The following is a 25,758-nucleotide window of genomic DNA, read 5'->3' on the forward strand; positions in this document are numbered from 1 at the left end:
TATAGAGGCGATGTCGAGAAATAGTGTCACCGCTAACTGTGACTCAAGCTTGGGTTTGCTCCCAATGCACGGCGATAAATTCCATCGCTCCAGCAGTTGGGTTTCCTCCAACGGGGCATGGTAGTGGCGGATATCTCCCTTGTAGGTGTGTTTTTTGCTCGCATGGTCAGTGACTGTCCAAGAGACCAGTGGCTTTGCTCAGCTGACCTCGTCCGGCACGTGTCCTCATTCTTGTATCAGTCTGATGTGTGCAGCCTGTGGCGAACGTGTAAGCTGTCTTATGAGCATCTCCACGTGGGTTCGCTCTTGTGGTTGCCGAACATATTCTTACTGGATGGTGATGATGAGGAAATCAACGAGCGTTTGGCTGAGGTCTGCCCAGATTCGGTGAGGTTCATCCGAGTTCCCATTCAGAGTCCTCAAAGTGTGAAGGCTCTCCTTCCCTTTCTACCCCACATCTCTGGGCTTGGTATCGAAATCTCAAGCGCTGCTGCAGCCGAACAGTTGAAGGAAAGCCTAGGGGAATTCCGTGGCCGTCTGGAACGTATTTGGGTGGAATACTCTGTGGAAATCGATGAATGTATCGATTACATTGGGGAGAGCTGCAAGGAGGTCTATCTAGCTTCTACTGGTTCATCATACATAACTGTTGAGCTTGGTACGAAGGTTGAGGAGGTCGTCCTGGCCGGTAAGCTCAGCTGCAAGACGCTACGGTGTCTCGCGGCGTTACCTAGCAACCAGTTGATCATATTGGACCTCTCACACTGCCGTTTGCCGCACCGTATGGAAGTCAGTGTAGATGACATCTTGGAACGTCATCACGGGTCGTTGAGCTATATGGCCTTCAAGTACTTCCCACTACCCTTGTCTCGTCTTGCTGGTGTCGGCGCGAGGTACCCGAGGCTTGTGTGTTTTCCCAAGCTTGTTAGAGGGCTCGACGTTATGCAGGTGGTCCTCACTGATCTGTCGCCGAGGATGACCTTCAGTGCTCCTACTGGTAGTAGAGAGGACTACTTCTCTCGCTTTGACCATCTGCCTTTGATCGGTTGGAGCGAATTTGGCGTTTTCGCTTCCACATTGGCAATCTTCGACTTCTGTGAGCTGGAGGCAACTTGGGCCTCTCTGGCTGGGGAAATCAAGGGCTTGTGGGCAGCTGCGGCCAAGTCTGTTGAGCAGCTCTATGGAGACTATAGGAAGTACGTACCTGCATCCAAACTGCCTGCAGCTTCCTTCGATCTCGAGCTGTCCAGCGACTCTGGCTCCGCAGAAGTTGATGACGATAACAGCAGGTCTTCTACTTCGTCAGACCTTTGAGTAGATCTGTATGGCACATTGCAGCTGTCTGGACGTGTCGCTGAGTCTGAGCAAGCCTGGTGGCCTTCCAGGATGTCTCAAAGGGCAGTCGCTGGCTGGCTGTTGTGACAAGGGGATGTTATACGATGACAGGTTCCAAGAGCTTGTTGATTTTCCCACCGTTTCAATGATCACTAGTCAGTCTCCAGTTACATGGTAATAGAGTTTCGGCCGTAAACAGCTGTTTGATTCACTCTGTCGTGGTGATGTTCATAAATCCACTTTGGGGGGGAGGTGACGAGACATGTGGTTCAAGGTACTGCGGCTCATTGGTGCAGTGATTCTCTAAGAACTGAGAATCTCAGTCTGCTTTTCTCCTTTTTTAGTTCTATCACTCTCGCTTTTGAGAGGACCCTGCATCAAGGAATTCACAGACGCCGCAATGAGTTTCCCCAACAGCAGACGGGCGGCCTCGGAAGCCGATGAAGGTGGCCAAAGAGGTAATAGTATTCAATGATGAGATATGGGTATAAGGATTGGAAGGCTGAGGGAACATGGTTTCTGGCAATCGTCTGGTCTGCTGTGTTGGTGAATTTGGTGAAGGCGTGGTAACTGGTAGTGAGTGGGTTGAGATGTCCGCTGACGTCAATGAGGGAGTGGGGACCACAACGGTACAGGCACCAGGTCTCGGCTTGAGCTCGCCAGACGATCTCGAGGAGCTCAGGAGTCGAGACGCTCAGCGTATCACCTCCATGGATCTGTCTCACAACCTCATTACGTCCTTGCGGGGCTTCGCCAAGTTCACAGGGTTGGTCGAACTTAGACTCTCTGGCAATCGTGTGAAGAGCCTCGACGGCTGTTTGGATGGTTTGGCTCACCTTAAGCATCTAGACCTGAGCTACAACCGTCTTACCTCTCTTGAGGACGCGGGCTCGAGTTTTGGTAACCTCATGGCCCTTGAGAGACTCGAGCTGCAGGGTAACAGCATAAGTCAACTGCTGGGTCTTCAGCAGGTATCATCCTCCTCGTCGTCGCCGTTGCCGTCCATATCGTATTTTTGTCAGTGCTGGCGTCCTCCTCCTCCTCAGTCTTCACCACTCGACGCTTCTGAGAGTATGCTCCCTGGTGTCACCTATCTAGACCTTCGAGATAACCGCATCGAGGATTCAACACAGCTACTGTATATATCAGGGATGACTATAAAACAAGTGAGTTGAATATTTTCGTGGCGCGTGACGATAATGCCCTCAGTTGCTCATGCGTGGGTCTCGAGAGCACCGCAATACGATATGCGAAGACGCGAACTACCGTCTGATGGTGCTGCAGACTTTACCGGATATCGAGGTCTTGGATGGGAGAATCGTCACGGAAGATGAACGGAGGGAGGCTAGGAGCAAAGCTCTTGTTATGCTGCGGTGCACGAGGAAGGAGGAGACGGTGAAGTTACCCGCAGATCGAACAGGTGCCTTTAGGGAGGGCCGATGGACGAGGCCATGGGGGAGTTAATCAGAAGCTGTTTTGGTTGTAGTCGCAGCAGTGTGGGGATATATGCACGTGGCCAACTTCATGTGTTGCTAGGAATATGGAAATTTTGAGAAAATTATCGTTGATTTTTGTATAGTTATACCCAAAATCGTCGGAGTTTTTCATAATATAGTGAGGGAACTTACGAGCTCAGTTGAGGAAACCAAACATACATTCCTACATTGAGTCGCAGTGTGGTAGACTTGAGTATTACATAGCTGATGTAGAGTATTAGCCTCTAAGACGGCAGAGCGGAATACTACTATATGCGTCCGATTATAATAACCGATGAGCGCTTATACAGTCTGTGCTCTATTGGGTTGAGTGGTTGGGTCTGTCAGGTGGTACTCTGGCTCAACACAGCACGAGGCGGTCTGCTTCTCACTTGAGAAATCCGTGGGTGGATACATCACGATCGACTGGATCAAGGGTGGTAGATGGGCAGTGGCTCAATCGCAGGGAGTGAGCTCGTCAGGAGAAGGCAGCGTCAGAGCCGCTTGGGGGAGGAAGGAGCAGCTTGAGCCGGAGTCAGCAGGTCGAGGCTGTCGAGAGCCTATCTACCCAAAACGACTCTGCGGAAGCGAATCGGCGAATACAGGTAAGATGGTTGGGCTTTCGTGATGATGACTCCGATGATATTATAGGGAGATGAGCATAGGGAGTGCGAGAGGCAGGTGAGGCAGCTGAGGGCGATGGTCGCGACTATGCAGGAACACTATGAAGCTATGGTAAGGTTGGCTAGAGGACATCGGCAGGGCCTTCTCCTCAGCTGAGGGAGGCCTCGGCCAGACTGGACGGTACTCGGGACCAGCTGGAGGCGATTGAGGAGGAGCGCCGTCGTCTAGAAGTAGGGCGAGGGAGAAGGTGTGGATAACAGGCGGGCTTGCAGGCTTCAGTGAAGCATAGTGAGAAGGCTAAATTGAAGCACGAGGCGGCTCTGGCAAAGGACCTCAAGCTGCTCGAGGCCGACATGGAGAAGAGGAACAGACGATTGAAGACTCTCGAGGAGAATCTCACTAAAAGCGAGCAGGAGGGGCAGGAGGCGCATAAGCTGGTGGAAGAGCTCCAGCGAGAGAAGGAGGAGTTGTTGTAAGAGCACCTGAGTGACAACTGCATCGGCAGCGAATGTCACGTAACAGGAGGGCGAAGGAAGATCTGATCACAAAGTGCTCCAACATGGAGGAGAAAGTCAAAGACTTGGAGGAATCCATGCGGAAAATGGGAGAGCTGGAGTTGGAAGTGAGCAGTTTGAAGGCCCGCAAGGCAGAGGTAAGTTGACGGTGCCGCGTGGGCTACTCGACTGCGACATTTCAGGAGCCCGTAGCGGCTCCTGTTAAGCCGTCACGAGAGGATGTATCGGCTGAGGTGGAGGCGGCTAAACGCGAGGCTATTGGGGTTGTGGAGGAGAAGGCATCTCGATTGGAGGGAGAGGTCGCTGATTTGAAGAGGGAGCTTCAGGTGGTCCTCGGAGGTTCGATACCAACTAGATATCTGCTATGGGCTCCAGTGTGATACAGTATCTAGCCTTGGAATGTGCACGTTGCCCATTGTCGATGGATGAGGAGCACTTGGTGTGGTATTAGACGAGCCGTGGTATCGGGTCACCCGTCTTATCTCTGCGGCATTCTTCCCTTTTTGAACTTGGAAGTTGTTCTTCTGATGTCTCAGGAGCGTAGAGAGCAAATAAGATGTCAGCGGCAGGCCTATGCGGCGTTGGAGGAGCAGTTTCGACTCAAGGCTGAAAGGGACGAGAGCAGGGTGACAGAGCTGACTGCTCAGTTGGAGAGCGAAAGGCAGATGAGTAAGCTTTCATGAATCTTGGAAAAGAACTTTATACTCCTTCCGCGAGGATTCTCTGTAGCTCTTGGGGCCACCACCTGTCCGTTGATCTGAATACAGATTTCACTGCTTCGAATGTCAGCTAGTTGGAAATCCTGTGGTTGGTTCTACTTCGACTATGCCCCGGGATGTGCTTTCGTGACGTTGTTTCTGTGATGCCTTCAGAGGAAGCCATAGAGGCTAAGCTGCGGAAGGTTGAAGAGGAGCTGGACAGAGAGAAGGTCTCAAGCCGAGAATTACGGACAACAGTTGAGGACAGGGACAGGGTGGTGGCGGTGGAGGCAGCAGGGAGGGAGCGAGAGATCGAGGAGCTGAGAAGGGAGCTTAACAAGGCGAAGGAAGAGGCCCATAAGCATAGGAAGGCTCTGAGGTGGGTCGCCTTGGTGAATTTGTGGGGCATTTTGTGAGTTGTTCAGGATGGTAGAATTGGAGGTCACTAAAGACATAGAGCGGATGGTGACGGAGCACGGTAAGCAGCGGAGTAAGCAACAAAAAGAGCATGAGGCGGAGGTGAAGGCGCTGAGGGATGTCCATGAGAAGGAAGTGAATCGGCTGAATGAAGAAATAGCCGGCAAGGAGAAGGAGGTCGTGGGCCTAGCTGCAAGTGTGGAACATGAAATGACCAAGGCTAGGGAATTCAAGGTGGTTTTTTGGGCTTTACGAGATGTTGTCTCGACTATGGACGATCAGGAGGCGACTTCGGCTCTGAGGAAAGATCTCCTTGTGGCATGCAAGCAGTTGGAAAAGGAGGCCCAACAAGAGGCAATACTGCAGAGGAAGGTCCAGGGGCTCCAAGCTGAGCTCGAGAGGCTCAAGGTGGAGACCGAGAGTGAGAGAGGGGAGAGGAGTAGACGAATGGAGGAGTATGAAGCGATAGTGGGTCTAGGGATGAGGTGGACGGTTGGTATCTCCTGAAGGAAGGTATCGGAGCTAAGGAAGAAAGCGGCAGATGCTGAGAGGGCGAGAGAGGCTGCGGAGGCTATCCGATGTGCTCATGATGAGAATATGAAAGGTGCCCGTCGACGCGAAGAAGAACTGGAGAGCAAGGTAAAGGGTCTGGAGGAGCTGGTAAGAAGGGGAAGGAAGTGTTACGCTTCGCAGCTGTCTCGGAAGGTACGGAAGCACGCAATCGAAGCAACAGTGAAGGAGAGGATGGTAGCAGACAGCGCAGAGCACGTGAAGGCTCTGAAGAAGCAAATACAGGGCCTAGAGGCGGACCTGGAGCAGTGCCAGAAGGAGAGGAAGAAGCGAGACAGGTGAGTGCTTGCTGTGGAGTGCAACAAGAAGTCGTTGGTCGGTATAGGGATTGGCAGTCCTTGCTCGATGAAGAGGTTAGTAAGGCTGATCGAGCCAGGGATAAACTCGCACCTACAGAAGAGAAGTTGGCTGCAGCAGAGGGGGAGGTGGGCCTCATGCAGTGGACGAGGTGAACATGCTCATCTCCACCGATCAGGTTGAAAGGCTCCGCGAGGAAGTATCACAGAAAGATGAATCGTTACGGTATGTCACTTCTGAGGTGGAAGAGATGCGGAGAGCAATGCAGGAGGACACTGATATCAAAGTGGCAGAGGTGGAAAGAAGACTCAACCGTGAGCATGAGAAGGTGAGAGGCCACTGTGTTCAACTATATCTACGACGTGCTTGCTTTTTTTGACAAAGTCACCAATAGAAGCTGTGTCAGGCAGGAGGTTTGCTGCATATTAGTGTTGGATGTGTTTTTTCAGAGTCTGTTAGAGCTCGACAGGAGAATAGAAGAGGCACAGCAGCGGAACGATCGAGAAGTGGCCAGGCTGTCCCGTGATCGGGAGGTGCGTGAGCTACTCGAACCTATGACTCATTCAATATTATATCGCCTGCAGGCTATGAAGCGTAGAGCGCATGTGGCGGAGGAGCGTGTGAAACACGTGGAAAAGGAGCTGAGGACTGTTCTCAACGAGTAGGAGCATGTTGTTCTCGAGCCGACGGAACTGTTACTTCGTGACTCCCACTCTACAGCTCTCAATCGTCAAGAATTGCAATGTACTTATTCCGGCTCATCAGATATGAGCATTTGAAAGTCCAATGCGAAGCGAAAATGCGACGGGCGGCAGATCTACTCCTTGAGAGCGGCCTGACATGACTTGAGTCTTTCTTGACGATATTCACACCACTGTCCAGTACAGTATAACCAGTTGAATTCACAATATCTCATCTTTCATGGTTAAACCGTGGTACTAGTTGTGTCGAGTTACTCCGCATTCTGTAGTGTTCTGTTGTTCCGCGAAGTGGTTCACACAGACAGCGCCGCCTGGGATGTGTAGACTGGCTTTAATCACGTTAGTGTGTCTCATTTCCTCGTTGGAAGTGAAGCCAACCAATTTATCAGGAAGTTGCCATTCGTCATCTCTCAGGGAGAACGCCCGAGATAAACCACAGAATGCTAGTAGCATCTGAACCATCGTAGCATCATACTACGATGGCTATATGTAGCGACATCTGGAACCTGCGGGCAGGGCCCGCCACTTTAACCACTCAACCAAAGTGTCAAAAATATTGACTTTCACACACGGATCCCGCTAATCACGGTCAGGAAAGGTGCCACTGTCATTCGAGTTCTACCACACTACTTACGAATTACATTACAGCTCTGGTCACAGGTTTCATTACACCTCATACAGACGAAGTGAATGTTTTCTTTCAGCGCTAAGCCATACTTATCAGGACACGCGATAATTCGCTCACAGTTTCATTTCTGATAGACTTTTTTCGCAGGGCTAGGCTAAAATTGAAAACAGATCTCCTCACGATGTACCGCCAGGCTCTCGACATTAGGAGGAGCACAGTTGAACCTACGGCCTTACTCGTATCAACGGCGTTGATAGTAAACTGACTGCCAAGTAACAGACAGTAAAGAGAGGAAACTTCCCACATTCTTTATCTTAATGAAGCAACAACTTGCGAGTGCTTATAGATAAGCGATTCAGTGAGAGAAATATCAATACCAACTCATCAGCAGGAGCGCTGGTTAACAACAACCGCCGCCGCCGCCGCGGCAGCCTCCCGCCCCCACGCGTCCGCATCTACAATGTTGCGGATCTCCGTGGGGTTATCCAGAATTATGCCCTCCGATTCGGCCTTGGTGAGCACCGCATCGAGGATCTGAAAAAAAGCGGATAACCTGGGCCAACTCGCAGCCATGCCGACCTTAGGAATGTCCGGAAATCTGATCTTTCGGTCCAAGAACAGCTCCACTGCCTTCTCGTTTGCCGCACTCAGGATTGCGGGGGCCGTTCCTAAACAGTGGAAACCTCCCAGCCAACGTCCTCAACTATTCTCAAAGTAGGACGAAATAAATACGTTATTAACAACTTAAGACGTTCTCACCTCCACGTCTGCCGGCTCGGTACGCTAGTTCAACACAGGGGTATTTGTCAGTATCAACCTCCTTGAAAGTAAGGCCACGTTCGAGGTCCTTCAGAGAGAGCCGCTGTAGGCTTGATCCATCGTGATGCAAACGTTGTGGGTAGGCCAGTGTGTACCTTGTTGAGATGACCCTCGAGGGGACTAGGAGAAACATCACTCATACAGTATCGGCAGCTTCATATCAGGTACTCCCATTTGCGCTATGACAGAAGTATCTTCCAGCTCGACCGCACTGTGAACGATAGACTGTGGGTGTATTACAGCCTATAGAGAATTCTACTGATCCAAAGAAGAGGAAGACTATCAGCCTACTCGAATATCATCATAAGGTATGCCAAAGAGGTTATGTGCCTCGATAACCTCCAAGCCCTTGTTCATAAGGGTGGCGGAGTCAACAGTAATCTTAGCCCCCATCGACCAGTTAGGGTGCTTGAGAGCATCCTCTACCGTTGCCGTCCTGACGAAGGAACCATGCTCATTGCCAATGGAGGTCCTGGTCGTACTCCATCTGCTCCTTAGTCCAGTCTCGGAAAGCACCCCCGCTTGCTGTGATGATGAGACTTCTGATGCTGCCCGATGGACATCCCTGACAAACTATACCAACACCACTGATCGAGTCCCTCTACCTGCATGCACTGCCACAAGGCGCTATGCTCCGAGTCAGCCGGCAGCAGCTTCACGCCGTACTTCTTCAGGAGAGGCGCGATGACAGGCCCACCTGCAAGAAGCAATCACCAGAGTCTGCCTTGGACTAGTCACCTGCTATAAGGGTCTCCTTGTTGGCTAGAGCAATGTCCTTGCCGCTCTCGATCGCGGCCACTGTAGGCAGCAGACCGGCGCACCCAACAATACCAGTGACCACCACATCGGCTGGGCAGTCCCTTGCAATCCGTTCCAGCCCAGACGGTCCGACGAAGTACCTCGGGTGAGGCCTGAAGGAGAGCCGCTGAGCTCGTTAACAACACAGAATGGTAAACTTCACCCAGTGAAGCCCTTGAGCTTGAGTGCCTCCTTAAGGGCCTTGAGACCATCATCATTCCCAACAGCCACCATTGCTGGGCAGAACTGGATGATTTGGTCTGCCAGCAGATCGATCTTCGAGCCTCCAGCGCTGAGAGCGACAACCTAAGGGAGGCCCATGGATGATCAGCAATCGATAAATACCAACCTGAAATCTGTCATTGAAATGGCCGCACATATCTAGGGTCTGCGTGCCGATAGAACCGGTCGACCCCAGGACTGCTACTCGCTTAACACCACCTAGCGAGAAACAGTGAGGGGGAGCAGCTCACACAAGCCAGCAGTATTGGAATATATGTTCGCTCTCCTCAGCTGAGTTCAGGGTAGAAGTGTTCAGAAACCAACAAGAATTTCCTCAGAATTTTCATGATGTCATCAACAAATGTAGTTGAGCATGTGCATGTTTTCCCACACTGCAAGCCAGGCTCACTTTCCCTCCCGCTTTCTTCGGCAGGCTGGCTGACTGGCACCAGGCAAGCGCTTCCTTGTGACGAGCCACTCATCATGCTCCGACGTTTGATCGAACTCCGACGGGAGGCGACCGCAAGAAGCGCCATAGATGCCAGTGAGAACAGCCCGAACTTTATCATGTATGTCATCGTCGATGATGCACCAGGAGAAGGAATATCGGATCTCGCTTGTCTGAGAGCAAACTATGGAATTCAGAAGGATAAGAACCCGGCCTGACCTCGCCATAGGGGCCTGTATACTCCCTCTGAGGGCCGAAGTTGTGGAGGCGGCGGGCTGGGGATTGCCCGAGCCGACGACAAAGGCGATGCTATTGACGGCCAGCACCACCAGCCCGATGCATAGGATGATGCCTGCGAGGCTGCTGCGACTCCGCTTGCTGTAGGCTTGGAGGATGCCGTCCATGAGCGGGAACAAGCCTGAGTAACATCTCTTCCCGAAGGCACCTAGTAACGCAACCCTGAGAGATGAGGAGTAAAAATTGTGGTATTGATTTTGAGATTTTCGTGGATATCGAAGGCTAACAACATACAGTAAGGCGAGCCGCCTGGCCTTGCAATAGGGTACACAGAGAAGTGATAGGAGCATGTATATAGCCAAGCATAGTAACGTACGAATAGCCATAGATAAAGCAGGACGCTCCCAGAGGGTACAGGGAGGAACGAGGACCAGTCCCCCAGCACAGAAACACTACGACCATTTGAGTGGTAGAATTGAAGGCCTTTCCTCTAGGAGCCGACACTACTGCTTGTGGCTTATTAGGCTGAAGAACTCCGCACGAGTCTTGGGGTTGGATCTATAGAGGAGATAATGGCACGATAACAGATCGGAAGTTTGAGGACCTGAATGCTCCTAGTACGCAGCTTGTCGTGGTAGAGGCAGAAGTCTTCTGTATTCCCCTCATACTCATGCACATATGGGATGCTCTGATGACCACTGCTACACCCATAGGGTTGATAGCCTCCTCCACGGCTCGGGCTATCTGCTGTGTCATCCTTTCTTGGACCTATGGCGAAGCCAGTACAAGGGTGACGGACACGGAGAGTGCCACCTGTAGTCGCCTGGAAAACATCTCCGTTATTCGAGCTAATTTACTAAGTCCGAGGACTTTGCCACGAGGAATGTATCCGATGTCTACCGTTCCTGAACAGGAAAAGTGCCTTGGGCAGGGATCGAACCCGGAGCTGGTAGCAGAGTCATCCCACCATAGAAAGGCAGAAGATGGTGCTCGCAGAGGGAAAACATGTCAATGTCTCGGACCATGACCATCTCATCGTTGTCTGAAGGCTCGACGTCGAAAACAGCGTCATTAACGATTTCCTCAAGAGATTCGGAGTACCTTGAGCCGCGATGATTACCGATCAATATCCTTAATACACAATTCGGATGATTCTGTCAGAGTGGTAGAGCACCCACGTGTCTCTCAAAAGGTCCCGAGTTCAATTCTCCCAACTTACCCTTTCGTGAGAAACTCCAAAGCCTTGGCGTAACGCATAGGTGTTTTCTGCAGCCCCTGACGATCAGCATCCTCTCCATCAATTGACTCCAGAATCCTCCTAGCAGCCGACTCGATGCTCGAGGTCTGAACGGCAACCATCAGCATCTCAGTCCGTTTATACAAAAGACTTTATGCCCCTATAGTTAACTTCACGTCGACAGACTAACGCTAGGGTATCAAAATACACCCTTCAGTTCGTTTTCGAATAGATCAACTTTGACGGGCCGCGCAACGTTAACGAGGTATTAGAACCATGTTCAACCACTCGAAAAGATGTTATAAAATTGCTACCGAGGAGCCTGATTTAGTCGAAGAGCTGTATGACGATTCTGGGATACTCGCCGAGGACCTGCCAGTCTTCGTAGCGCTATCTTCATCTGTGAGATGGAGGGACGCCTGGAATGGTAATCTCCCAAGAGTGAAACCTAGTCGTGGAAGAGCTCACGTCATCATCAGGAGTACCGTCTCGAGCGGGCCTCGAAATGTCCGCGGCCTCGCCTGAGGGATGCCAAGTATCCACACAAGCCACAGAGTTTTGCGAATGATTCTTACTACTTCCGAGTTCCTGCTTCTGACAGCAAACTTCCGGCGCCAACAAAGTCATTGCAAAAAATACAACCTCATCAAAATGTTCCCTTGAATGACTCAACGCATGACCAGCGGCACTTTAGGCACAGTATGAAACAAAACAAGAAACTAGACAATACTACTGCTTTGTGGAAGAGGAGGAGGAGGATTGCCGTTGGTCCTTGGCCGCGAGGCGAGCCTGACGCAGCCTCTCGTTTTCAGCCTCTTCCTCCGACTCTTCGCATTCATTGTACATTATCATAGCGATGAGCATCGCACCTGAGCACATGAGAATTAGGCCAGCTTCAGAATCAATGGGACTGCTGTAATAGGAGATACTACAGGGTCATGGTAGTAGACTACTAGTAGTAGTCGTGGAACTACTACTGGAAATGACCGCTCATTTGATTGTTCATTGCAGTGACAACGATGAACACTCTTACATCCAAGAGTGAATCCAGCAGTGCCAACCTTAGGCATAAAGTCGTGCGGAGAGGTTATCTGCTCCCACCATTCTTTGTTATTGTCATACACGTCAATGGGCAATTCAACTTTCTTCTTTTTGCTCTCTAAGAATGACAAGTCAGTGACAAAGGACCACCGACTGTGAGGATCACTACCACCTTCTTCTGCCTTGGGAACTTCGGTGCTCATGAATACGCGACCGCATTGGAGACCCAGGGGTAGCCGAGCCAGAGGGGGTACTGTGGAAAGGCAAGGAAGGGCACGAGGAGTCACCAATGATATGAGGCTCCGTGAAAGCATGGCTCAAGAACTGCAAAATAGGTGGAAATTCCTCCCCGGAAACTTCAACGCCGTAATGTCCGCGGGAGAGTACTCCATTAATACACTCGTAACTCGAGACGCGTCGGGTCAGTCGATTACACATGTTGACCAAGCAAAAAAAGGATGGAGAGTTGAATACGATTCGATGTTCGTCTGAGCGGAGCGAAGCGATTTTTGTTCCTCATTTTTGTGAAATTCAATTTCATCTTCTACAGTAGTTGCCCTGGCCGACTCTCATGTCGTTCAACAACAGCTACGCGGCTGCGGCAAGCTTGGAGGGGTAAGTTCAGGTTGGGGGGTGCCAAGGAATATCTTAGGTCGATGCGGGCGGGATACAAAACAGGTTAGGATGATGTCGATTATGTGGGGTGTTTCAGATGGGAGCGGAACCCAGACGCTACCATTTACGTCGGCAACCTCGATACCAAGGTGGACGAGGAGCTGCTATGGGAGCTCTTCATCCAGTGTGGGCCGATCCAGAACGTGTCCCTCCCCAGGGACAGGTAGTATAGTGGAAGGCCAGACTTTGGTCGCATCGTCATTTTCAGAATTATTGGATCCCATCAGGGATATGGGTTCGTCGAATTCAAGAATCCCGATGATGCCGACTATGCTGTTAAGATTATGAACTTGGTAGTAGCACCAGTAAGGGAGATGTACACCAAGGGAGTTTCGTTTGCCTCAGACTAAGCTCTTCAGCAAGCCCATTCGGTGTAACAAGTCGTCCTCTGACAGAATCGTCCGAGATGAGGTACTAGCAAACACCTGGTGATGACGAAGCGGCCAGTGTATGTGATCGGCTTAGGTTGGAGCCAATCTATTCATTGGAAACCTCGGTCCGGATGTGGATGAGAAGCAGCTTTATGATACATTCTCGGCCTTTGGTAGTATACATGGATGGGTCCAGTAAATCTTAGTTATTCGGTGCGACTTTGCTGGAGGATCCGTAACAGCACTCTCACTATGTTATGGTTATTATTACACATGTTTGAGTTCGTTGTTTCGATCTAATGGGTCCGTCCCCAGCACTTCGGTGGGATCAGCCGAAAAGCCATGGGGGTTGGTCACCATCTTTTTCACACAATCTCGAAATATCATGCAGTTATGTAACGTCCATGAGAATCCCCCTGTAGGTATCGTAGTCTTCTGCAAAATCATGAGGAGTGAGACTGGTGAATCCAAGGGGTTCGGTTTTGTCAGCTATGACGGCTTTGAGGCATCCGATGCTGCTATGGCCGGCATGAACGGTGATCAGTTCCATGTAACTACTCCTGGCTCGCTCACATATGTGCCTTAGGCCAATACTTGTGCAATCGACAAATCTCAGTGTCGTATTCTTACAAGAAGGACAGTAAAGGAGAGCGCCATGGTACAGCTGCAGAACGAATGATTGCGGCCAATAGGGAGAGGTACTCGATCTCTCACTCATGGTCATCCTTATATACCATGCAGTTCCCAACCACATCACGTGGAGAATGAGTACTATGCCAGTGTAGGGGCATCGGCGATGCCGCAGGCAGCCCCAGCGCCTTTAGCAGGTAGTAGGAAGCTTGGCTTTGGAGTAGGGAAGTCGAATGCATCGTATCAGGCAATCTCCCAACCCCTCCTGCTCCTCCACCTGGGATGTCAGCGCCTTCCTCGGTAGTAGAATGGGAACACTCGTACTCGGTTCTCGGGAGTGTCCTCCATTTAGGGCAATTTCCCGACTCCTCCTATGCCGCCACCAGGGATGGCCTTCCCTCCTGGAATGCCTCCGCCTCCCGGGATGCCCCCACCACCGGGCATGCCTCTTCCACCAGGTAAACTACCCTCCTGGTTGATGCTCTGCTGTAGTAGGTCTGTTCAGGAATGCCTCCACCGCCGGGGATGCCACTCCCACCGGGAATGCCACCACCACCGGGCATGCCGCTTCCGCCAGGGATGCCCCCACCGCATGGAATGGGTATGCCTGGGGGTCGCCGAAGTCGGCCATTTGTTGCTCAGGTTCATCTCAACAGCACTAGGAACTCCAACCTAAGCCAGAGGGATTGTGACCATCATCTCCTTCGAGGGTGATAGCGATGCCTGCCAAGATGGCTTCCTCTATTTGGATCATTCCTTTCCATAGTCAGCTATGAGTGTCTAGTTAGAGTCCTTCCCGTATGGTTCGGGCAGTTGTGGGTCTCTGCAGCTTCCCTTTGCCTTGATGTCAACCCGTACCCCAGCAATCAGCGAAGATTTTCCACACTTCCTGGCTTGGTAAACGGGTGTTAATTCCTTCGTTTCCATGAAGTAGTCGAATAGGTACGGTCTTATACCAGACTTCTCCCACCTTGCTAAAGATGATAAATTCCACTGTAGAGATCAGTGGTTTCGTTTAAAGCAACTGGTCGACTGCCGGTATTATGCTCACCTTCAGTAAGCTCTTCTCGGACTGTTACTACTATTACTACTAATTCCGTATTGATTATTGATCAGATATGCAGAATCTGAGAGCTACAATGCTAAGTTGGTGATGAGCCGAATAGAGGATATTCGGTGGTGTCAACAGATCAAGAAGTTGCCAATGGAGCGTCGCCCTGAAGCATATAAAAAATGGTGGGGACAGTTCATGTTTCAACTTGCTATCTTCTCGCTGCAGGTGGGTAGCGAAGGAATATCGAATAAACGATGTGTGGGAATATCGTGATCCTCCACCGACTCAAGGCCTGATCAGTGATGTTAACTAAATGACCAATTGCAACCTCTATTGTAAATTTCCCGTTTCTTGTGCGGAGAATAGTTGTCCGTGTTCACCAGTTTACGAACTCAACATTAGCAGTATCGAAGTATTGCTATTGATGGGACCCCAGCTTCTGCGCTGGCTATAGACATCTCTTCCAGTTGCGATATGAACTAATGATCAACCGACAGATATATAGCGTTAACCATACTCAGGTTGCTAGCCGTCCTGTGCGGTGCAGAAAAAAATAGAAACGCGATGAAAAATTGGGCAAGGCAGATTAGAGATCGTAATGGTGGAGGTAATCCTCTGCCACCTCACGGTCGAGTTTCACAACCAAATCTCTCATGAACTCTTGCCGACTTAGAGGTGCCGAAAAGACGAGGTCCGCAAGCCACGTCGGAAGACCTTCTTCCGGACCTGTTATCTTGCTGCCCTCAGAAATGAGTATATCGTTACAGCGTACATCAACACCATCAATAGAATCCCATTTACGGGCGAAACTGAGGTCGGAAATGCTGCCCGACTTCAGCGCATTGATGGTGGCGCAAGCGACGACTCGCCGCTCTTCCACAGGGAGCTGTGGAGGAAAGCTGGGCATGCCGACAGCTAATAAGAGCTGTTCGTCGACCAAGTCAACACCAGTAGCTTCCTTGTGCATCATATGAATAGTGCCACCACCCATTCTAGCATTGACCTCGATCAGTCGAGGACCACGGCTGGTGTACTTGGCCTCTACGTGGAACACTCCACTTGTGAAACCCATGGCGATGACGGACCTCACAGCCAGGTCTTCAAGAGCAGCCACCTGGTCGGATGGTAAAGCGCTTGGAAGTAAATCCCACGTTTCGTTAAAATGAGGCTCAAGTGTAGGGCCATTGTCATGCACACAGACGTAGGTAGCAACTCCATCACTCATGACCATGTCTACATCGACCTCGGAACCATCTAGATACTCCTCCAACATGAAAGAGCCGAACTCGAAGGTATGGTCAAGGTCAACTGTACTGTGTACAAAAGAGCCGTTACTGAAGACCAAATCGCTGAACTCCTTCCGGATCGACTGGTATGTGCTGAATAGGTCGTCCACGCTGTTCACCTTCTGTACACCCAAGGAGGCACATCCAGAAACGGGCTTGAGCACTGCTGGGAACCCCACATAAGCAGCCGCACTTTCGAGGTCGGCCTGAGAGAGGATCATCATGTGACGGATACCAGGGAGGCCAGCTTTATCAAGAGCGTCACGAGTCTGTTGTTTATCTCGTGCCAGCTCAATCGCCCTCACTGGGGAGCCCGAGAGGCCGAATTCTTCACAAAGTCTGGCTACGGGCAGGATACTTATTTCCCATACAGTGCATATCCCATCAATGCGGTCTAGGTCGCTCAAGGCCTCTACGGCCTCGGCATGCAACTTGTCGTGGTCATGCTGGTTGATATCCAGAGGAATGTATCGCTGTACGATACCCTCCGCAACAAGCTCCTGCACCCAGGAATCGGGCTCATCGACGATAGTCACGTTAACCCCGAGCTGTGCTGCTCGCTCATAAACAAATCGCTTGCTGCGATAACCAGCTCCGAAGAAGACAACGTTGGAACCGTTAAGGAGTTTAAGACGAGTCTCTTGACCGGCCGCGCCTTTCGCGAATAGTTCCTCCTTGTGGATGTGAGCAATGTTGCTGAAGTCAACCTTCAAACCGAACTCGGAGGAGCCATCATCTGTGGCAGTGGTGATGGAGTCAGTACGACTGATGGTAGTAGCAGTATGAGGCATGGGCTCTGCTAGCATTTTGTGATGCTGGAAAAACTAAAACAATCAAATAAGTTAATTGCCTGGCGTGCCTTCGCCGCTTTTCTCATGGGAGGGGAAACATAGTAGTTTAGCATACACGTCATGCATAGTCCATTATACGAATGAGAGCGAAATGTTCACCAACCTCAACCAGTTAAGTAATCAGAGTCTGCGAAGGGACGAACAGAGCACAACTGCTCCTCCCTTTCCTGCTGAACGCATGTACACCAGTCGTGACGCGGTGTATGCGTCACAGTGGGATAATTGAGGAAGCACAAGTGTAAGCGAGAAGGCAAGCACGGTGATCAATGGCATCAGCGTGAATAGTGCCGCATGCTGAGTCCATGGTTCGACTCACCTTGTGATCCGGTTAAAGTATCGTTCTCCACGATTCCACAGTTTCCCGGCGTCGATATCCTAGGCGGGCGAACACGTTATGAAGAGGACGAAGAGCCAACGTCCGAGGCACAATTTTTGTTAGTCGACTATACTTATGGAAAGCATACCCGGTCTGTTATCTAAGAGTGTTGGGTAGTTAGTTCGGTGAAAGATGTCAGCTATTCGTTGGCTAGAAGCATCGAGTAATAGCTAGCATGTTGAGGTTGACAGAGGGATGATAATAACAACATGCATTGATGAGCTCAAAGTGAGCTCCGCAAACTCAACAGTCTGTCCAGCACCCTTTTTATAGACCTCCATATCAACCAGTAGACCAATCACGGCACTGCTCTCGATCTCGAGTACGACACGAAGGCATGGGGCTTACCAGAATTCACGAGACAGAAAAAATGATATCATAGTCATACTGCACGGAAGCAATCCACGATAGTTATCGTACTGTACAGCGATAGAATAACAGGCTATAAGAAAAACGACGAATCTAGCGACCACTCTCCCCATCAGTCACTCATGTCCATAGTCACGAGCTATACAAGATAACCTAGTTGAGAAGCGTCGGATAGGTTACACGAGATATGATGACAATCTCAATTTGCAGAAAAGGGGACTAAGAAACAGCTGGTGTCGTTGCCTGTTTGATGCACATACTACTATGGATGAGGTTGAACAGACTGTGCAGATTGATAATCATGAGGAGAAACGATGATCAAGAATGACTATAATGGCTCAAGTAGTCCTCAGCGATCTCTTTGTCGAGTCGATGAGCTAACCCTCTCAATTCACCCAGCTTCGACAACGGCGTAGAGAAGACGACATCAGCGAGCCAGGTTGGTAGTCCTTCCTCTGGACCCACTATATGCTGGCCCTCCTTGATGAGAACCGTGTTAGAAAGAACTGTGACACCCTCGATGGAGTCCCACCGGTGCGAGAAGGACAAGTTTAGAATAGTCCCAGATTTGAGCGCGTTGACAGAAATGCACACAACGGCTTTGCGCTCATCCACTGGCAGCAGTGGGGGTAAACTAGGCAGACCAAGAGCGATGAGAAGCACTTCATCGACTAAATCAACACCCGTAGCAGCCTTCTGTTGGTCTCGAAGTGGTCCACCACCCATTCTAGCATTGACCTCGATCAGTCGAGGACCACGGCTAGTGTACTTGGCCTCTACGTGGAACACTCCACTTGTGAAACCCATGGCGACGACGGACTTCACAGCCAGGTCTTCAAGAGCAGCCACCTGGTCGGATGGTAGTGTACTAGGGAAGATGTCCCACGTTTCGTTAAAATGAGGCTCAAGTGTAGGACCATTATCATGCACACAGACGAAGGTGGCAACTCCATCACTCATGACTATATTCACGTCGACCTCGGAGCCATCTAGATACTCTTCCAACATAAAAGAGCCGAACTCGATAGTGTGGTCAAGATCCCCCTGTTTGTGCACGAACATCCCGTCAATCAGGACCATGTCCGCTATCGAGCCCCTAACATCGTTGAAGACCTCGACCAAGCACTCATACGTATCCACGCGCTGAACGCCGACGGAGGCCGAACCCGATATTGGTTTCAGCACCGCAGGAAACCCAACGTACTGGGCTGCCTTGTGCAGATCGGCCTCATCGGAGACGATCATATGCCGGGTGGTTGGTCCACCAGCGGCTTCAATCACATCACGGGTTCTCTTCTTGTCACGAGCTATCTCGACCGCTTCAACGGGAGGGCCGGGTAGGTTGAATTCCTCACACAGCCGAGCCGTGTGCAAAATGGAAGTCTCCCACACAGTGCATATAGCATCGATGCGGTCGAGTTCTCTCAGGGCCTTCACAGCGTCCCTGTGTAACTGATCGTGGTCATGAGTGTTGATGTCTAGTGGTATGTATTTCTTGACGATACCATTAACAACGAGATCTTGCACCCAAGAATTAGGTTCATCAACTATGATAACGTTCACACCCAATTCGGCAGCGCGCTCGTAGACGTGTTGCTTACCTCGGTTCCCAGCAGCAAAGAAGACTATATAGGCACCTTTTAAAACTCTCAGACGGAGATGTTGTCCGGCGACATCAGGAGCGCGGAGGGGATCGTTGTTAAACCTCTGAAGGTGTGAGAAGTCGACCTCCGACTCGAGGCTGCAATCGCTATGATCAGGCGCGGTCGTCGAGTCTTGGGCCTCATCGACAATTGCCTTGTTGACGGCTGTCGATGAAACAGATGGACGCATCAACGGTCGAATAGGGATGAACTGAAGGGGTGAAAAGGTGAGATCAATGAGATATAGATTGAATAGTGAATATATTCTAATTTCATATACATGTCGTCAGTGCACTGCTTTGTAGTGCTCCATGAGGTCGGGATAACACTCTGGGAATTGTCGACGAGGATCAACTAATCTTGAGATGGTGCATGGAACTTCGTTTCGCCTCACACGAAACACTGGGCTTTGAGTTTCGTAAATTTCACACGATAGAAGTTTAGAAACTATGCTGCTTGTGGATACTGATCCTGTCCAAACCATAATTTTATTGGGCATAAGCCCTATGGGAAGGGACACTTTGGTTAACATGAAGTCCTTTGAGAGATGTAGCTTTCACTCCATGCTAAATGGACCTGTTTCGGTAATGCCAAACCCGAGTAAGAGCAATTTCGATATAACGACCCATGATGGTAGCTGATTCCTCGAAAGTGCGGTATGAACAAATTCCGTGCCTTTGCTGTTTACTATCAGTTTCAAAAGTCACTCCAGAGATGGGCTTATCAACGAGTTGTTGTTGATAGAAATCCATAGTCCCTCTGCTAGTAGATCAAGATGAGGAGCAATAGGTTGAGAGCATGGCGGCTCAAGTCTCCGCGTCGAGCAATTCGGCAAAAACTGAAGGGGCATTTTCACGTGGAGTAAATGCAAGAAACTACAAGACTTCAAGTGCACGCGCTACTGTGAGCACTTCGGAGGTTAAATAAAGTCTCTGATTGATGATTCAAAATTGATTCCCTTTAGACTTTGCGGACTCCGGTTTGATAGCGGGCCTCTCCTCATTGGAGTCTTATGAGAGATCGCCGCTGTTCCGGTAAAAGGCTCAGTCGACTAGTTAGAGTGACGCGCTATAGTGGGAATGGGCTTGGAGGAATGTATACAGCCTTTCGTTGGGAGTATTCGAGGTTGAACCGCGTTGGATACGATTTAGGTCGGACCGAGGGGAATCTTCTAACCAGGCGAGTGAGCTTTAACAATGATGGTGTTGTCAGTGAACCATTTTTGCACCTGACGATCGGATCATACAAACATGCCAAGTCTCCTGTCTGTGAAGCCTGGTGAAATCGTCTTCCCCAACACTTTGTATCAATCGGTCAACACGACCTTGTCCCTGACTAATGTTGACGGGGACAAGAAGGCGGTGGCTTTCAAAATCAAGACGACTGCTCCTCGCAATTATCTAGTTCGACCCTCTTCTGGTGTTGTTGCTGCCGATGCTACTGTAGATGTGCAGATCATTTTGCAGCCGCAAACCTCGGATCCAAGTCTCAACACAGATAGATTCCTCATTCAAGCCACCACCAGTGCCACAGGTCAGCCTCTTGAGCGTGATGAGTGGGCTCGCGTTGCCAAGGCGGATATTCACGAGCAACGTCTCCATGTTATCTTCAAGCCAGCTGAGGAGGGCTCTCAGGTTAAGGATGGTGCTGTTGCTGCTGTTCCCTCTGCTGCTCCTACGAGCTCAGCCAATATCGCAGCTGGAGAGCTGAGAGGAAAGTACGATGAACTGGTTCAGTATACACTGTCAATTGAAAAGGAGAAGTCCAAGTTGGAGAAAGAGCTTGAGGCTAATAAGGTAACAATTCAATGGGTTCTGGTTGGCTCAGTCGGGAGCTTTCCTCTGTTCAGGCTCGTAGTGCGGTAGTGGCTGGCTCTTCTTCGGGATTCACGACTATGCAGCTGCTCATTTCTATGGTTATCGCGGTCATCATTTCTCGTTTAGCAGCACTCTATGGGTACTAAATGACAGTATGTGCGGTGGCTCATAAGAAGGGATTCAACTCATCATAAGCATCTGTATATGGCAAGTACTTCGAGTGTCGTTCTACTCTTGCATCTGCTCTTGTTATAAGAATATCACCATTCTCGAAGGGTTTTCTTAGCGAATTCATCGTACAAGACGGCCGAGGCATAACTGGTACCGTCTCTTGTCTAACTTCTCTGCGATTATGGATACTCCTTCTTGTGTGGTCACTACAACAATCGGCTGTGAGTAGCGATGACGCTCTGGTGAGTGATATACAACTCTCCTGGAGCACAAGCCTTGTATCGTATTGCATAGACGTGCCCTAGGAGCTTGCGTTTAGAGTTGTTAATGATGATCTGGTGGCCCTTCCCAAGTAGGTTTTTTCTTCACTGAAATGACAGTGTATGTTGTGTTTGTGAGGCATGCCGAGTCTGCGAACAATAAACGAGGCGCTAATGATACGCGAGTGGGCAATGGTTCCGAGCTCGAGCATTGCAGCCTTCCATGGTTCAGGGGAATGAAGATCATTTCGGGACTGCTAATCAGCGAACGCGAGCGCACTCAGCTCAGGGAAGAGAGGCAGATCCCGCTCTCACTGAGCGAGGCTTGAGACAGGCTGAGGCTACTGCACGTTATTTAGGTGAGAGTCAGTATACACTGACGGTTTGATGGAATCTCTGGTGCTCAGATGGTTTAGCAGAGAAGGGTGTTTGGACTGTGAGGAAGCTCATCGTATCACCGATGTTGCGAACCCTCCATACTGCCAGGCCAATGATGAAGGTGGGCATGTAAGGGGCGTTACTGTTTGATCAGTGAGAGCTCGCACTCTCTCTTTGTGGATCTGTATTGAGGGTGAAGTTAGACCTTGGAATTGTGTCAGACCCGACTGGGTGAAGGAGAGGTGGCGATAGACAGTCGGTTTCACGAGGAAGGCGGGCTGTTCCAGGGTCCCCGATCTTGCCGAGGGAAGGATGAGGAATTCGTGTGAGTTTGGTTGAGAGTATATCTTGCCTTGGATTGACCTACTATGGAACGGCTTACTGAGTTGTACTTGCCACTATCAGATTCGGACTGAATCGGCGAGAAGCATTCGAGGAGCTCGACTGCAACCGGGGCTTTGAAGATGTGCAATGGATTGGCCCCGAAGAGAGCGAAATAAATGGCTGGTACTATCAGCTCACATGGATCGTTCTTTAGTGTGTGACTCGGGGATGTTGTTCAGTATACTGTTTCGCTGAGATGATCGTCTTATCAGGTGGACCGGTGGTTTTGAGGAGCAAGCTGCTACTCGAGCTAGAGCTAAGTGTGTTGCAGAGGCCCTTTGGGATGCTGTGGGGGAGATTGAAGAGGTAAAGTCTCCTCATTGTGCGACCCAACTCGATCATGCGTGTCCGATCAGGAGCATGCAGGGGAGGATAATTCTGCCATAGTAGTGGTATCGCATGGCTTGTTTCTGGATGCAGTGTATTGCGAGCTCCTTGGTATGTCAAACGTCGGAGAGAGAAGCAGCTTTTTCATGACGGCCAATTGCTCTGTATCGGTGATGATGTTCTCTGAATCACATAGAAAACGTAGATGTGGATTTGTGTGCCATGGTTCCATCGCTCATCTGCCGGCTGAGCTGCGTACGGGCCATTCTATTGGTGGTCTTAAGCTCGACCAGAAATGGGTGGCACTGTCCTGAAAGTCTACGTCACGATGAGCTTCCTCGTATGTATTTGCTATTGTTTGTACTGTCCCGGTGATTTCTTTGCAAACACGGTTTCGTTGATGAGTGCTATCCAGTGGGAAATGAAGTTGATTGGGATTAGTAAAAGTGACCTCACTCGGGGTCGAACCTGGGGTCTTCCGATGGATTGCTTCTTGGACGCGCGCGCTCCCATTGAGCCAAATTAGAAGCTTAGAAATTTGTAAAACTGTTTCGTGTTCGAGCCACTGTTGTGCATATGGATCCATTACATCTTGAAATTGGTCTCCGTGGATTGTGATTCCCCAAACCCTAACGGCACCTCGCGTCTCAAGCGATCGATGCAATGACAAGTGCTGTGCTATCGGCCAACGCATAAGAAACGCGATTGTGTTGGAGATTCGTGTGCGCCTATGGTTAGTCTCTCCGACTAGAGGACTTTGAGTGGTTCATGATGGTGATGTCGGGACCTCTTGTAGAAATCTATTATCTTTGCTAATCCTTTAATGGCTAACATTTCGCTGCGTCAAGCATCCGCTCATATCAGGAATAGTCGTATGGACAGACTCGCAAGTGGAGACAAGGCAGATAGTTCCCTGGAGGAAGCTTTGCTGAGTAGTAGTAGTAGTAGTAGTAGTAGTAGTAGTAGTAGTAGTAGTAGTAGTAGTAGTAGTAGTAGTAATATGGCACAAGATGTCGACTTCACTACCTTTGTTGCCTTACCAACTCGACTCAGGTAGCAGCGCTCCGCCCATGTCTGCTGCCAGGAAAGAGTGGCTGGGAATCAAGTCTATGCTTTTTGAGCCTTTCAATGTAATCGTCGGTGAATTTGGTAGGGAAACAGTGATGTTCCTCAGGCTCTTGTAGTATTCGTTCCCATCGGTATATGCGCCGGCATCTTCCAATGGTCTCCTCTCTGGATATTCACTACCAACTTCATGGCTCTGCTACCGCTTGCGAACATTCTCGGTAGTATTGAGTGCTGAGTATCTTTCAAAGTGATTACTTTAACTTCCCTGTGTATGGTCTAGGTGATGCGACTGAGGAGCTGTCGGCTGGGCTGAAGAATGAGACTTTGGGAGGTCTCTTGAATGCGACATTCGGGAACGCAGTAGAAATGATTGTCTCAATTCAGAGTCTCATGCTGGTACGAGGCCGAATTCGCAATGGGGTTATTAACGTCTCCTTATCAGAATCTGATAACCGTCGTCAAGGGCTCCTTACTTGGATCTATCCTGTCCAACTTGCTACTGGTAATAAGGCTATGCTCGGATGAAGTGAAGATTGTGTCATGTGATTACTTCACAGGTGTTGGGGATGTCCTTCTTCTTCGGCGGGCTCGGTCGACGTAATAAGGAACAGGAGTTCCTTGAGACGGGTCCCATGACCAACATGAGCATGCTCCTGCTAGCCTGTGCGGCTTTTGCAGTTCCAACGGTGATACCACACCACCACCACTTCGGGAGCAACACGTTTGTGTTCAGGTCTTCAAGTCGTCGGTTGGGTCGGAGTTCAGCAGCTCAGTTCAGTTGGACGACACTGTGTTGAGCATCTCTCGAGTCGCCTCGATATTCCTCCTCCTCAGCTACATAGGGTTCCTATTCTTCCAACTGTGAGTACTTGTATTTTGCTTTCGACGAAGTTTCTAACTCAGGTACACTCATCTTGAGGTCTTCGAGTCTGAGGACGACAACCAGGCGGAAGCGACTATGTCTATCTGGTCTTCCATGCTCATTTTATTGGTACTAGTCGTGACTGCTGTGCCGGCGTTCTGATCTCCTTCTTCCAGGTCTCTACCGTTCTTGTGGCAGTAAACTCAGAGTTCTTGGTGGGGTCTATTGAGGGAGTTGTGTAATACTGGACATGTCCTTTGCCATGAAGTAGATGTGTCTCGTCAGGTCCGAATGCAACGTTTCAGCGTCGTTCATTGGCGTCATCCTGCTGCCTATCATCGGCAATGCTTGTGAGCACGTGACTTCTGTCAGAATGGCCATCATGGACAAGCCTGTGATTGCCATCGGCATTGCTGTGGGTTCCAGTACGCAGATTGCTCTGTTTGTCGTAAGTAGAGAAAAGGTGAATGTTCCACTGTGGAGTATGTTCTCCGTTTAGATTCCCTTCGCTGTGATAGTCGGCTGGTGCATGGGCGTCCATATGGACTTGGACTTTAATGCGCTCAGTGTTGCTATTCTGGTGAGAAGAGGGAGCGCCCTATGCTGTTATCATCGCTCTTGTTGAACGGGATGCATCGCAGGTCCTGTCTGTTATGATTACTTTGTCTATCCTGGTCGACGGTAAGAGCAATTGGCTCGAGGGTTTGATGCTCCAGCTCACCTATCTCATCATAGCGGTAGCCTTCTGGTAAGCTCATAGCCTCTGCCCGGTGTCTGCCAGCTTGTCCTCAGGTACGATCCTTCGAGCGACTTTGGAGCGCCGGGAGCGCCACAGTAGGGTTGGACAAGATCAAGCTCTCGCCGTACAATAGACGTCACTATGCTGTTGAGAATTGTTTTACTGAGTTATATTATCTGATTTGGTACTATAGAGCCGCGAAGCACTCCCTATCACTGAGAGTTGCCGATACGTCTATATGATTACAACTACAACTTTGAGATCTTTGCTCGTCGGTTGATACCCGTCTGCTGTCAATGAATGGTAGACTACTATGTGTGATGGGAAGCGTTCGGCTGAAGAGTCGCTGAGGAACTGAAGTTCTCGCCGGAGTCACGCTTTTGTACTTACCCGTGGCGTGGTGTCGAGTTCCGTAGTCGACACATGTCGATTCGG

At 50.2% G+C, this 25,758-nt stretch overlaps 12 protein-coding genes across 13 annotated transcripts; 6 read left to right on the forward strand and 6 right to left on the reverse strand.

Annotated features, from left to right (window-relative positions):
* Positions 1-162: 162 nt before the first annotated feature.
* Positions 163-1,314, forward strand: Pmar_PMAR000793 (hypothetical protein; the record flags this gene model as incomplete). Its single annotated transcript, XM_002778907.1, has 1 exon — positions 163-1,314. The coding sequence occupies one exon, from the start codon at positions 163-165 to the stop codon at positions 1,312-1,314; it is 1,152 nt and encodes a 383-aa protein (XP_002778953.1).
* Positions 1,315-1,847: 533 nt separating this feature from the next.
* Positions 1,848-6,828, forward strand: Pmar_PMAR000794 (DNA repair protein Rad50, putative; the record flags this gene model as incomplete). Its single annotated transcript, XM_002778908.1, has 20 exons — positions 1,848-2,306; positions 2,358-2,501; positions 2,545-2,755; positions 3,159-3,247; positions 3,293-3,415; positions 3,462-3,545; positions 3,587-3,664; positions 3,707-3,906; positions 3,957-4,086; positions 4,132-4,275; positions 4,486-4,618; positions 4,822-5,026; positions 5,073-5,532; positions 5,578-5,724; positions 5,770-5,912; positions 5,960-6,059; positions 6,110-6,259; positions 6,381-6,464; positions 6,516-6,592; positions 6,697-6,828. The coding sequence occupies 20 exons, from the start codon at positions 1,848-1,850 to the stop codon at positions 6,773-6,775; spliced, it is 3,240 nt and encodes a 1,079-aa protein (XP_002778954.1). The 3' UTR covers positions 6,776-6,828.
* Positions 6,829-7,644: 816 nt separating this feature from the next.
* Pmar_PMAR000795 (1-deoxy-D-xylulose 5-phosphate reductoisomerase, putative) lies at positions 7,645-9,240 on the reverse strand (the record flags this gene model as incomplete). Its single annotated transcript, XM_002778909.1, has 10 exons — positions 7,645-7,794; positions 7,840-7,928; positions 8,020-8,174; positions 8,222-8,322; positions 8,371-8,515; positions 8,562-8,644; positions 8,685-8,776; positions 8,818-8,990; positions 9,041-9,183; positions 9,223-9,240. 10 exons carry the CDS (start codon positions 9,238-9,240, stop codon positions 7,645-7,647), a joined length of 1,149 nt encoding a protein of 382 aa, XP_002778955.1.
* A 268-nt stretch (positions 9,241-9,508) lies between these two features.
* Pmar_PMAR000796 (hypothetical protein) lies at positions 9,509-9,720 on the reverse strand (the record flags this gene model as incomplete). Its single annotated transcript, XM_002778910.1, has 1 exon — positions 9,509-9,720. A coding segment is annotated over one exon (212 nt), but the record flags the coding sequence as incomplete, so codon positions are not given.
* A 321-nt stretch (positions 9,721-10,041) lies between these two features.
* Pmar_PMAR000797 (GTP cyclohydrolase I, putative) lies at positions 10,042-11,651 on the reverse strand. 2 transcript variants are annotated; one of them, XM_002778911.1, is made up of 8 exons: positions 11,600-11,651; positions 11,490-11,542; positions 11,336-11,440; positions 11,004-11,128; positions 10,752-10,885; positions 10,598-10,689; positions 10,389-10,552; positions 10,042-10,342 (listed from the first exon to the last, which is right to left on the reverse strand). In XM_002778911.1, exons 1-8 carry the CDS (start codon positions 11,646-11,648, stop codon positions 10,288-10,290), a joined length of 777 nt encoding a protein of 258 aa, XP_002778957.1. In that variant the 5' UTR covers positions 11,649-11,651; the 3' UTR covers positions 10,042-10,287. The 2 variants fall into 2 exon arrangements, with proteins under 2 accessions (XP_002778957.1, XP_002778958.1); XM_002778912.1 differs by having other exon boundaries at positions 11,597-11,651.
* Positions 11,652-11,750: 99 nt separating this feature from the next.
* Pmar_PMAR000798 (hypothetical protein) lies at positions 11,751-12,376 on the reverse strand (the record flags this gene model as incomplete). The annotated part of the gene is made up of 3 exons (XM_002778913.1): positions 11,751-11,890; positions 12,055-12,180; positions 12,235-12,376. The coding sequence occupies 3 exons, from the start codon at positions 12,374-12,376 to the stop codon at positions 11,751-11,753; spliced, it is 408 nt and encodes a 135-aa protein (XP_002778959.1).
* Positions 12,377-12,633: 257 nt separating this feature from the next.
* Positions 12,634-15,105, forward strand: Pmar_PMAR000799 (spliceosome-associated protein, putative; the record flags this gene model as incomplete). Its single annotated transcript, XM_002778914.1, has 13 exons — positions 12,634-12,677; positions 12,775-12,900; positions 12,946-13,030; positions 13,083-13,148; positions 13,203-13,284; positions 13,531-13,644; positions 13,695-13,806; positions 13,850-13,935; positions 14,125-14,196; positions 14,244-14,339; positions 14,568-14,643; positions 14,855-14,974; positions 15,018-15,105. 13 exons carry the CDS (start codon positions 12,634-12,636, stop codon positions 15,103-15,105), a joined length of 1,167 nt encoding a protein of 388 aa, XP_002778960.1.
* A 94-nt stretch (positions 15,106-15,199) lies between these two features.
* Positions 15,200-17,064, reverse strand: Pmar_PMAR000800 (conserved hypothetical protein). The gene has a single exon (XM_002778915.1). The coding sequence runs from the start codon at positions 16,882-16,884 to the stop codon at positions 15,379-15,381; it is 1,506 nt and encodes a 501-aa protein (XP_002778961.1). The 5' UTR covers positions 16,885-17,064; the 3' UTR covers positions 15,200-15,378.
* A 928-nt stretch (positions 17,065-17,992) lies between these two features.
* On the reverse strand, positions 17,993-19,507 carry Pmar_PMAR000801 (conserved hypothetical protein; the record flags this gene model as incomplete). Its single annotated transcript, XM_002778916.1, has 1 exon — positions 17,993-19,507. The coding sequence occupies one exon, from the start codon at positions 19,505-19,507 to the stop codon at positions 17,993-17,995; it is 1,515 nt and encodes a 504-aa protein (XP_002778962.1).
* A 1,051-nt stretch (positions 19,508-20,558) lies between these two features.
* Positions 20,559-21,495, forward strand: Pmar_PMAR000802 (Vesicle-associated membrane protein-associated protein B, putative). Its single transcript, XM_002778917.1, has 2 exons — positions 20,559-21,113; positions 21,167-21,495. Exons 1-2 carry the CDS (start codon positions 20,568-20,570, stop codon positions 21,278-21,280), a joined length of 660 nt encoding a protein of 219 aa, XP_002778963.1. The 5' UTR covers positions 20,559-20,567; the 3' UTR covers positions 21,281-21,495.
* A 183-nt stretch (positions 21,496-21,678) lies between these two features.
* Pmar_PMAR000803 (phosphoglycerate mutase domain protein, putative) lies at positions 21,679-22,968 on the forward strand (the record flags this gene model as incomplete). Its single annotated transcript, XM_002778918.1, has 7 exons — positions 21,679-21,750; positions 21,798-21,924; positions 21,973-22,064; positions 22,165-22,268; positions 22,349-22,450; positions 22,540-22,633; positions 22,684-22,968. 7 exons carry the CDS (start codon positions 21,679-21,681, stop codon positions 22,966-22,968), a joined length of 876 nt encoding a protein of 291 aa, XP_002778964.1.
* Positions 22,969-23,477: 509 nt separating this feature from the next.
* Positions 23,478-25,422, forward strand: Pmar_PMAR000804 (vacuolar calcium ion transporter, putative; the record flags this gene model as incomplete). Its single annotated transcript, XM_002778919.1, has 13 exons — positions 23,478-23,586; positions 23,708-23,784; positions 23,829-23,940; positions 24,003-24,118; positions 24,165-24,224; positions 24,280-24,443; positions 24,491-24,583; positions 24,626-24,713; positions 24,761-24,822; positions 24,870-25,032; positions 25,084-25,164; positions 25,226-25,332; positions 25,377-25,422. The coding sequence occupies 13 exons, from the start codon at positions 23,478-23,480 to the stop codon at positions 25,420-25,422; spliced, it is 1,278 nt and encodes a 425-aa protein (XP_002778965.1).
* Between the last annotated feature and the right edge of the window lie 336 nt (positions 25,423-25,758).

Source organism: Perkinsus marinus (assembly GCF_000006405.1).
Source record: "Perkinsus marinus ATCC 50983 genomic scaffold scf_1104296948084, whole genome shotgun sequence".
NCBI lineage: Eukaryota > Perkinsozoa > Perkinsida > Perkinsidae > Perkinsus > Perkinsus marinus.